The sequence below is a fragment of the Oxyura jamaicensis genome, chromosome 24 (assembly GCF_011077185.1).
Source record: "Oxyura jamaicensis isolate SHBP4307 breed ruddy duck chromosome 24, BPBGC_Ojam_1.0, whole genome shotgun sequence".
In the NCBI taxonomy this organism is placed as follows: domain Eukaryota; kingdom Metazoa; phylum Chordata; class Aves; order Anseriformes; family Anatidae; genus Oxyura; species Oxyura jamaicensis.
In genome coordinates, this window is record NC_048916.1 from 304040 (window position 1) to 315777 (window position 11738).

General features: G+C 51.0%; 1 protein-coding gene across 2 annotated transcripts in view; it reads right to left on the reverse strand.

The window, feature by feature from the left end:
- The window catches only part of FEZ1 (fasciculation and elongation protein zeta 1), a 15192-nt gene extending 3748 nt beyond the window's left edge, over positions 1–11444 (reverse strand). For both annotated transcript variants that reach the window (XM_035346337.1, XM_035346336.1), the window contains exons 1-6: positions 11297–11444; positions 8275–8569; positions 4082–4178; positions 2777–2866; positions 1957–2170; positions 245–516 (exon numbers count right to left, since the gene is read on the reverse strand). In XM_035346337.1, the coding sequence (XP_035202228.1) occupies positions 245–516; positions 1957–2170; positions 2777–2866; positions 4082–4178; positions 8275–8549 (948 nt within the window). In that variant the 5' untranslated portion in view covers positions 8550–8569; positions 11297–11444. The remainder of the gene's footprint in view (positions 1–244; positions 517–1956; positions 2171–2776; positions 2867–4081; positions 4179–8274; positions 8570–11296) is intronic.
- Between the last annotated feature and the right edge of the window lie 294 nt (positions 11445–11738).

Consider the following 11738-nt stretch of genomic DNA (forward strand, 5'->3'; position numbering starts at 1 on the left):
CATCCCATCCCATCCCATCCCATCCCATCCCATCCCATCCCATCCCAGTGCCCCCACCCTCACCACACCCTGTCCCATGTGCCCACATCCCGTCCCATGTCCCCATGTTTCCCTGTCCCCACGTCCCCGTATCCCATTCCGACATCCCCAGGATCCCACGGACCCCTTTCCTGTCCCATGTGCCCCCCGCCCCCCCGCCCCCCGTCCCCCTGCATCTCCCCCTCACGGCCGCCGCATCTCCCACCTTCCTGGGCATGTGTCCCCCGCGTTCGGGGCGCCCCCCCTGCAGGCTCAGCCCCCGGTCACGGCGGCGGCGCCGAGCAGCCTCCCGCTGCTCCCGCTGCTCCCCCTGCACCGCCAGCAGCGCCCCGATGAACGCCGTCTTCACCTCCTTCTCGAAGGCCAGCTCGTCCCGCCGCGCCAGCTGTGCCACCAGCTCCGCCGACAGCGCCCGGCTCGCTGCCTCTGCCCGCCCTGCCGCTGCCACCAGCTCCCCAGCTGAGAGCTGCTCCAGCCCTGCTGCCGGCGGGGTGGTTAGAGACGGGACACACATTGCACGATTGCAAAATGCATTGTGCCATTAGTGACATGCACGCTGCAATTACTGGGCTGCCCAGTGCAAATGGTGAGATGTCCAGTGCAATTAGTGCAATGCACGGTGCGATACAGCAATGTCTAGTGCAATTAGTGCAATGCATGGTGCAATTCGTCAATGCCCAGTGCAGTTAGTGCAATGCATGGGGTGATACAGCAATGTCCAGTGCAATTAGTGCGATGCATGGTGCAATTCGGCAATGCCCAGTGCAGTTATTGGGATGCCTGTTGCAATTAGTGCAATGCACAGAGGAGTCAGTGATATTCCTGGTGCAATCAGTGAAAGGCATAGTGCATTAGTGAAACACATGGTACAATTAGTGACATGCATTATTTGAACACACGCTACATTTAGTAAAATTCCACAGAGGCAATTAATGAAATGCACAGTGCAATTAGTGAAATGCGCATTGAAACTTTTTTAATGTGTTGTGATTATGAAGATGCACAGTGCATTTATTGGAACACCCAACACTGTCACAGTACAATTATTGAAATGCCCAGTATCATAAATTAAATGCCCAGAGCAATTACAGAGTTGCTTGGTGCAATTACTGACATGCATGGTGCAATAAATGAAATGTATTATGTGCAATTAGAGGAATACACAGAGCAATTAGAAAAATATGAGATTAATGAAACTCTCTATGCAGTTAGTGAAATGCATGCATGGTGCTTTGAGGGGAAAAAAACTTAGTGCAGTTACTGAAAAGCACAAAAAGTTTTCTACACATTATGGATGGTGCACAGTGCATTTAGTGGCACGGTGCATTCAGGGAGGTGCACAAAACATTCAGTAAAATGCACAGTGAAATCAGGAAAATGCACCGTGCGCAGATCAGGGAAGAGTCTGCTGCATGCAGTCACATGCATTGTGTCATGAGGAAAGTGCAGTTACTGAAATACAGGATGCAAACAGTGAAGCGCAGGACACATAAGACATTTTTGCAAAATACACAGGTTATTTAATGAACTGCATGGTATGTTTAGCAAAATGCTTGGTATACATGGAGAAAAGATGGTGACAGTGCAAGGTATAGCACATTTAATGAATGGCACAGTGTTTTGCAAAATGTTTTAGAGAAATGCACTACATGCATTTAGCAAAAGGCATTTAGCACAATGCACAATGCAGGAGATATTCTGCAAAATGTGTGGTGTGCTTGGTGACACACAGGGTGCATTTAATGCAACATTAAAAGCAAGATCTCCGTGGGCTTATTTTTTTATAAGAGCCCCCTCCTGGCCAAACAGTGCTTAAAAACTGGGTCCAGCCAGCCCTGAATCCTGGAGAGATTTGTTTGCCCAATTTGGTGGAAATTTCCCCCAAAAAGGGACTGGCCAGGGTCTTGCTGGCCGTACCTTCATGGGAGCAGTTGTTGTTGAAGGTGGGGGAGAAAGCGTGCAGCTCACGCAGGAGGATGGGCTCCATGCCCCCACCGCCACTATCACCCTCTGCATCAGCCTCAGCTTCCTCCTCCTCCTCCTCGTCCTCCTCCTCCTCATCTTCATCACCATCAGGGTCAGCCTCAGGGTCAGGCGAACTCTGCATCAGCTCCTCCAGCTCCTCGATGACCTGTGGGGCATTGTGCCCTCCAGTTGCACTTTGCATCCCAGCGCATCCCACACCTGCACCCTGCACTTGTCCTGCACCTGCACCCTGCTGCCTGCACCCTCCACCTGCACCACACCATGCTGCATCATCTCACGTCTGCACCACGAATCCTGCAGCTGCATCCCTTACCTACACCTGCATCCCGCTCCCTACACCATATGTTGCAACCCCCATCTGCCCCCCACAATCCAAACCTGCACCTTGCACACTACATGAGTATCCTGCACCTGCACTGTGCTGTCCATTCCCATCTTGTATGTGCACCCTACATCTATCCCCATCTGCACCCAACCCCCACACCCCACCTCAGCACCCCCATTTCCAACTCTGCATCCCACACATCCCATCTGTACATCTGCATATGGCTTCCCCCTTGCAAGCCACGTCTGTGTCCTGCACCCCTGCCCACAAAGAGGGGACAGCGTTCCAAAATGATGGGATTTGGCCTTTTTTGCACTTTGAGCATGCAGCCATGGGGCTGGGGTGGGCTGAGGCTGTCCTGGGGGATGCGAGCCCAGTGTTATGGGCATACTTGTGTGTTTGGGTGCACACAGGGGCTGAGGGTACCTGCTCAGCCGTCAGCAGTGGCTCCTCATTGATGCCTGAGTCATGCTCGCTCCTCTCAGCAAGCTCCTCCTCCTCTTCCTTCTCACAAAGCTGCAGGAGACACAAGCTGGGTGGCCCCGGTGGCACCATGGACACTGCCTGGTGCAGGCACAGACACAGACATGGCCCCCACAGCTCATGAGGAGAGCTGCCAGGGAGCCACAGCTCCAGGGACGTGCTACCTGCAGGGTCTGTATTGGGGAGATATTGGATGGAGACAACGGGTGGGGAGATGCTGGATGGGGAGGTAGGACAGGGAGACATTGGATGGGAGACAATGGATCAGGGTGTTGGATGGAGACATTGCCTTAGGAGATGTTAGATGGAAACCTCTATGGAAGGTGGAAGATGATGTTGGACAGGGACTTCATATGGTGATGCTGGGTGAAAATGATGGATGGGGACAGGTTTGATGAAGATACAGCACGTAGAGATGTTGCATGGAGACACTGGATGGGGAGATGATAGTGAGATATTGGAGGGGAATGGAAGAAGCCAATGGATGTGGACACTGGATGGAGAGACGTTGGATGGAGACATTGGACTGAGAGAAGCAGAGGGATGTCGGAAAGAGATGTTGGATGGGGAGATAACGAACACGTTGGATGGAGACGACGGGAATGTTGGAAGGGGAGATGTTGGACATGGGATGGAAACGTTAAATGGGGAGAGGCTGGATGGAGATATTGGATGGGGACATTAGGCAGAGAGATGTCAGAGAAGGATGCTGGATAGGGGGGTGAACAACAAAGATGTTGGATGGGGAGACATCTTTTTTACTATTTTTCAAGTTATTTTGCTTTTTTTTAGCAGAAAATAAACCAAGAAATGGACTTTCTCCCCACCTTTTCTAGTGACAGGTTGTGTGACATCCAAATAGGCTTAATTCAGTCGGTTTGGAGACATTTTTACTGCCCTCCCACAATCCCAAACACAGCTACTCACAGCACAAACTCACTACAAAGAAGTAAACACTATTTTCTCCCTCCAAAATACATCACCTTACCCACAGCTTAGGGACAGATTGGCAGGGACCAGATTGCCAAACCAAGCACTTAATCTTGCCCGTTTTATTGCAATTGTCATTGGTTCTGCATGAAAGAACAGCTCCCCAGACACACCATTTCTGGGTGGTCTGAAGCACCCTGGTTCAGCTCCCTCCCTGATGGTCGCTAAGCCTTGGGGCTGATTGACAACTGTCAATCATCGCTGGGGGTCACATGGGGACAGGAGGGTTTTGAGGTGTTAGGGGTGCCACAGCCATACCTGGGGGTCGGTGCCATCGGGGACCTCAGCTTCCGGCTGCAGCCAGGGTCGGGGGGAGTCCCGGGGGGCGAAGCCATCAGTGAGGGCGTCCCAGACCCTGCAGGGAGGTGGGTGGTGAGCGGCAATTGCCAAAATGGCCCTAAATGCCCCATAGAAGCACTGCGTCCCAGATAGCCATCCTGAAATGCCATGACAAAATGTCTCAAAGCAGCCCCAAATGCAGCCCCAGAACACCCAGAAATGCCCCCAAACGATGCCTGAAAACAACCTGAAACACCACTCAGATGCACAAAACATCTCAAATCACCCCAAATGCTGCCTCAAAACACCCTAAAACATCCCAAAATATCATTCTGGAATACGGCCCTGAAATATCCCAAAGTACCCCAACACTTGTGATGCCCCCAAGACATCATTTTGTAACTTTACCCCCAAAAGGCCACAGCAATGCTTTGAATGACCCTAAACGCCCCAAAACGCCATCCTAAATCCCTCCCGAATACCACCCCAAAACATTGCCCTGATGCCCTGAAATGTCCCCCCCAAAAATGGAAAGTCCCTAAAGCCCCAGAAATGCTCCAAAATGCTGCACGAAAACACAGCCCCGAAGCCCTGAGATGCCCCAAGACACTCTGAAAAGCCACAAAGGATCTCAAAATGCTGCCCTGGAACACCCCAAAATACTCCACAGAGACACTGTCCCAAATGCTCCAAAATACCATGAAATGCCTCAAAATGCATCAACCCAACCCCACCCAAATGCATTGAAATGTCCCAAAATGTCATCCTGAAACATTATCCCCAAATGCCCCCTAAAGCAAGATACTCCAAAATGCCCCAAAGTGCCACCCTGGAATGCTCCCAAACACCACCCCGAAACAACCACAAATACTCTCAAATGTCCCAGAATGTTCCAATACACAACTTTTGAACACCCAGAAATTTCCCAAAATGCTGTTCTGAAACACTGCCCTGAAATGCTCCAAAATGCCCCAAAATGCTGCACCAGAACACCTTTGTATATCTTAAAATTCTGTCCCTTAACAGCATCCCAAAATACTCTCAAGTGCCCCAACATACTGCCCTCACACCCCAAAACACCCCAAAATGCCACTCTTAAAGAATCAAAAAATGATGTCCTGAAATGTTGCCCTAAAACTAAAATGATTTCTAGAATGCCTCAGAAATCTGTTCCAGAAGCACCAAAACACTGTTCTGAAACACCCCAAAATGCCATCACACTGCTCCAGAACATCTCCAACTGCCCCAAAAGACAAAGACAGAAACGCAACACCCCGAAAAGCTTCTGCAATGTCCAAAGTGCTTCAAAAATCCCCCAAAATGCTGTCCTGCATCATGCTGAAATGCCCCAAAATGCAGCCACAACACCCCATGGTGCCCCAAAATGCCCTTTTGAAGCACCCCAAACTGTCACCCTGAAAAAAAAAAAAAAACAAAAAAAACTAAACCACCTCCAAAACTGCCCTGAAATTCCCCTAAAATTGGACCTGGAACGACCTGAAATAATACTGCTCTGAAATAACCCAAGACTGCACCAAGTGACAGCAAAACTGTCCAGATTCGCTGCCCTGATGCCCTGAAACCCTCCAAAACTGCCCCGGAACACCCCAAAACACAGCTGTGATACCCTGAAAAAACAACAACAACAAAAACAAAAACTCACAGCCTCCCAAAATACCGATTTGCTGCCCCAGAACACAGCAGTGAAACGCCTGGAGCCACCCCACAAATGGAACACCCCCAAATTCATCTGACACTCCAAAATGAACTGAAACAGACCAAAAAAAAATCTAGAAAAAAAATCTACGAAACATGGCTCTGAACTACCCCAAGTCACTCCACAAAACTGCCCTAAACACCCCAAACCATGGCCTTTATGCAGCAGCTGCCCGGAACCCACTGCCACCTCTTCTGCACCACTGCTGTGTGTGCCCCATATTCCCCCGCAGGGCTGGGCCAATTTTGCCCTATTTCACCAAAAAAAAAAAAAAGGTGCATGAGGAAAAGGAGAGGGAGGGTAGAGGGGAGAAAAAGGGAAAAAGAAGAAAAGAGGAAAAAAGAGGAAAAAAAACATAAAAGGTAAAAAGGAGGAAAAGGCAGAAAATGGAAGGGAAGATGGAAACAAAAGACGGGAAATGGAAAGAAATGAGAAGAGGCAAAAAGGGGAATATGGCAAAGTAGAGAAAAGTGGGGAAAAAGGAAAATTGGGAAAATGGAGAATGAGGTCAGACAGTAGAAGGAGGAAAATGGGAAAAAGAAGGAGAAAAGGGATAAAAAGGAAAAATGGGGGGAAGGGAATCGAGGAAAAAGAAAATGTAAGAAAAAAGTGAGTACAAGGAAAGGAGCAAAGGGATAAAAAGGGATAAAATGGGGATTAAATTAAAAAAAATAGGGAAAATTGGATATGGGAGAAGAGGAAAAAAAACAGCTGAAAAGTGGCAACACAGGAAAAAAGGTCAAAAATGGGGAAAAAAGGCAAGGTTAGAACACCAACCCCCATGCATTTTCCTAGGTCTTGATACCTCCTTCCCTAAATTTAGGCAAAACCACCCATTTTCCCACCACGACAAATTGCAGTTTTAGTCCATCCCATCCAACACAGTGCCATGTCCACACACATCCCAATTCCCCCTAAACCATCCCCAAACAGCTCGCCCCTCCCCAAACACCCCAGCCCCAAACTGACGACAAAAACATCCATCTTGGGAACTCATCTCATCCCTCTCCTTGCCTGATCTTAATTGTCCCCTTATTCATATATTTCACAAATCAATACACAAAAATGCACATTAAAAAAATACGTATTCCCAGTTTTAACAAAAATTTCAACAAATAAGGACAAATCAAGTGATTATTCCCCAAATCTGCTTTTTTTTTCTGCTTTTAAAGGGACAGCACCTTGCAGAGCCAGGCAAGCGATGGAAGGAGATTTCTGGGTTAATTATGGCAATAATTGGTTAATAATTAGTGGAAAATGGTGCCTTTAAGGCCCCAGCCCATCCCCCACCCATGCACACAGGGCTCATTCAAGAGTGGGGAAAAAAAAGCCTGTTTTGCCCAAACTGACCCAAAACGACACAATAAGCAGCACAAAGCAGCACCGTGGGCCGGCTGCCGGCGACAGCGCGGCGCTCCCGGCACCAGGCCAAAACGCATTTTTTTCTCTGAAAAACTACTGATTTTTCTCTGAAAAAAAAATAAAGAAAATAAAGAGATCTGGGAGCTTTTGGGTTGAAAACAACCAATTCGCTTGGTGAAAAATCAGCATTAGGAACTGCAGCCTGGGGAATAATCCCAATTAAACACACACAAAAAATCCACTAGAAAGGCGTTTCTAGACAAACACTCAAAAAAGAAAAAAAAAAAAAAAAAAAAAAAAAAAAAGCAAATTCTGCCCCCAAATGGCAGTTTTGCAACAACAAAGAAGGTTTTTAAGGAAAATTAAGATTTCAGTGCAAATGCCACCATTTTTGGCAAGGTTGGGCAGATTTTGCCCCAGATTGGCTGCCCCACCTTGGTGCACTGCTTGCATGTTGAAAGGAGGAGGCTGAGCCCTACTCACACCTTACTCTAAGTTTACACTTACCCACTCCCTGCTGCACTTACAAAGCCTGGGCCCGCTGTGGCCCATTGCAATGCCACATGGGGCACCCTCCTGTACCTACTCATAGGATACTACACAGCTACTCCAAGGTGTTGCATGATCATGCTGCAATGCAGTGGTGTGATTTGCATGCAGAGGGTATCTTGCGAGCATGCAAAGAATGCATAGGCCCCAGTGGTGCCTTACTCATAGGATACAATGTTGTTACCCTGCTGTACTGCATTAGCCATGCTGCAGTGGTGGAGGCTGGTTTGTGTGCTGGGGTGTATGTGCATGTGTGTATCTCATAACATTGCAAGGAGGCATGCAGGCCCAACAGTGTCCTACTCATAGGATACTATACAGCTACTCCATGCTACTGCACAGCTTTGCCATGATGTGAGGGGTTGGGCTGCATGTGGAGGAAGCCTCTCAAGGGTTCAAGAAGGCACACAGGCCCCAAGGGGGCTTACTCACAGGTTACCACACCATTACTTCAGCACGCTGCATGACCATGCTGCAATGCAGGGAGCCAGACTACACAGGGGTGCAGAAGCAGGCATCCCCAGGAAGAAGGGTCTTTACTCACTCCTCGTCCTGGAGGCGCTCCTCCTCCTCCTGTGCCTGCAGGCGGCCCCGCACAGGGGCCAGGCCCTCGGTGGCGGCGTCGTAGTTGCGGAAGCAGACGGTGAGCTTCTCGTCGAACTCCTGCACCAGGTCCTCCATCGACTTGAAGCTCATCATCTCAGCTGAGAAGCTCTCCAGCTCGGCCAGCGCTGGGTCCGCAGTGCGCCGGGGGGTCCCCCCATCATCCCCAGGCCCCTCCTCGAACTCCTCCTCCAGGCTTACCAGGGGTGCCTCCATCCTCCTTGCCCCCACCTTAGCTGTGGGGAGAGGGTACCTGTGAGACTCCTGCTGCTCAGGGTCACGCCAGACAAGCTCCCAATTCTCTTTGCTTGCACAGTGCTGGCTGTAATCCTAGTACAGGGCTAGTAGTGTCCCAGGGGTAACTTAGCAGCATCCCTACAGCATCTTACTACTGTCTTCATAGCATCTTAGTAATGCTATAGTAATAAGCTGATTGTCTCTAAGTACTATCCCAACCTTATTAGTAGCAAAGTATTTTAAAAGCCCCCAGAGTATCTTACAGCTACCCTGACAGTACATCAACAGTATCACATCACCAACTTTATTACTGCACTTTTAGTATCTCAGTAGTATCCTCCTACTATATCACTAGTACCTTAGTAGTGGCATCAAAGTATCATACTAGTATCAGCAGTGTTCTGACTGTATCCTAAGTTCTAGTGTTGCCCCAATAGTATGCCAGAAGCACCTTACCACTCACTACCTTTTCTCATTTCCTAGTAGTATCTCAGAAGTATTCCCCCCTAGCAGCATCCCGACAGCATCCTACTAAAAACTGAGTTCTGTACTGAAAGCACCTTATCAATGTTGTGACTGTATCATAGTGGTATCCTGATTCTATGTCAGGAGCATCCTGATAGCATCCTGGTCATATCTTAATAGTGTCCTGAAATGAGTCACAGTAGTAGTTGATAGGATCCTAACAGTACATGGCTGGTATGTTAGCAGTATCCTGATAGTATCTCAGTAGTGCAATGTAAAATCCAAATATCTATTATTTTAGTGCTTTCCTGTGAATATTCTACTGGTATCTCAGTAATACCTTCATAGTGTCTTATCAATGTGCTGAAAGCATTTTTGTAGAGTTCCGATAATATCCTAGTGATACCTTGGTAGTGCCCTGACAGAATCTCAGTAGTATCCTGATAGGATCCTAGCAATAAATTACTAATAGAGTCCTGAAAGTATCGTGGTGGTACTTTATAATGTCCTGATAATCTTACTAGTGTGTCCACTGTATCTCAGCAAGATCCTGGTAGTATCCTGGGAATGTCCTTGTTCTGCCATGTTACTACACCAAAAGCATCTTAACGCTATCGTTTGTAGTATCTTGAGAGTACCCTGAAGGTATGTTAGCCCTGCCCCAGTGGCACCTTCCTAATGCCCCAATAGTATTACTCTATCATCCCAGGAAAGATCCTGGTAATAATTCAGCAGTGTCCTGACAGCATTCTGGTTGTGCCCTACTTCCTATAGTACCTTACGGGTGCTCTCACAGTACCTACATAGCATCCACATATAGTATCCTGCCAGTAGCTTTGTGCCATCCAGGAAGCACCCTAGCACTATCTTCATTGTATCCTAATGGCATTTTAGTAAACCCCTGTTGCATCTTAGTAGCATCCCATAAGTATCCTATAGGCACACACCCCTGTGCATGCGTGCACCCCCACGTCTGGAGGGGGGCACACCTGCACAGGGGCATATGCACACGAGGGTGCACCTGTGCACTGTGCATACACATGCTTCATGCATTTTGGGGGGTGCATGAGTGTCAGGATGCACATGTGGAAGGGGTACGTGCACACACAGATGTGAGCCCTGTGCACATATGCGCACATGTCCACGCACACGTGTCCCCATGCATGCACATACACACACACACTCCTGCATGCATTCACCAGGGAATTCCACACCCCACGGGTGACGTGCCCCAGACGTGCACTGAGCAGGTACCTCCTGTGCCTGACTGCAGCTCTGCACACATGCAGCCCTGAGCATGCAGGCACAGTGCGCACACACTGGGGTGCACAGGCGTGGGGGTGCACCCTTAGGGTGTGTGTGTGTGAAGGTGCATGCACGCACAATGCACATGCTGCATACATGTTCAGGAGGCACGTGCAAAACGTGTTTGCATGCACAGGGGTGTGAGCACACACTGCACACACACGCGCCTTCCTGTGTGTGCACCACTGTACATGGATGCACCGCTGTACATGCAGGTGCTGCTGCACATGCATGCAGCCCCATCCCACGCACAGTACGTGTGCCCCGCGCACCATTCACATCCACCCCTTGTCTGCCCCCTCCCGAGCTCCCCGTTGCATGCACACACCTGCACTCATGCACTGCGCATGCACGCCCCCTGCCAGCAACCCCCCCCATACGTGCAGTCCTGTGCATGCGCCCCCCACACCTACCACCCCCGATGCACCCCAAAACGCCTCCACAGCCCCAGATCACCTCCCCCTGCTCCATGTCCCCCCTCCCCATGCAGCGCGTGCGCAGCACAGTGCACCACCCCTGCATGGATGCTGATGCGCATCGGGCACCCCTGGGGCACGCAGCGTCCTGGTGCCCCCCCCCCCCCCGGCGGGGGGGCGGGGGGCGCCCCCCCCCCCCCCGGGGGGGGGGGGGCGGCCCCCCCCCCCCCCCCCCCGCGAGCTCGCCCCTCGATGCTCCCCACCAAGCCCCCCCCCGCAACGCTGCACCCCGCAACGCACGCCTTCCCCCAGGGTGGGGTGGGGGGAGCAGAGCACCGAGCTGCACCCCCAAAAGCCACCCTCCCCCCCCGCGCTTCTATGCAATGTCAACGCCCCGTGCGCCCCCCCACCGTGGTCACCCCCCCGCCCCCCGGCTGCACCCCAAATCACCCCCCCAGCCCGTGCGGCCCCATGAACCCCGCACTGCCCGCAGCACACCCGGGGGGGGGGTCGCTCTGTTCCCCCCGTCCCCGCACCCACCTGCGGCCCCGCATCCTCCGCGCGCCGGGGGGGTCTGGGGGGGGCGGGGGACGAGCCACGCACGCGCCGATCAGGGAGGGGGGTGGGGGTGACGTCATCAGGAGCGAACCCGCCCCCCCCCCCGGGGAAGGGCAAAGGGAGGGGGGAGAGGGGCCAGTAGAGCCCCCGGCTGCATCCTCCCCCCACCTCGTCCTCCTCATCCTCAGCACCGCCCTCCTCCTCATCCTCACCTTCATCCTCACCCCCCCCCGGCTTCAACCTCCTCCCCCTCCTCGCAGCCGCAGGTCCCCAGCCTTTGTGGGGGTCGTACACCCCCACCAACACGCGACTTTCGCCCTCCCCCCCCATACATACATTTATTTATTCATACACTTTCCCAAGCGTATGAATACATTGCAGCCATTATGAAAGCAGACCAAAAATAAAAAAGGTATAAAAACCA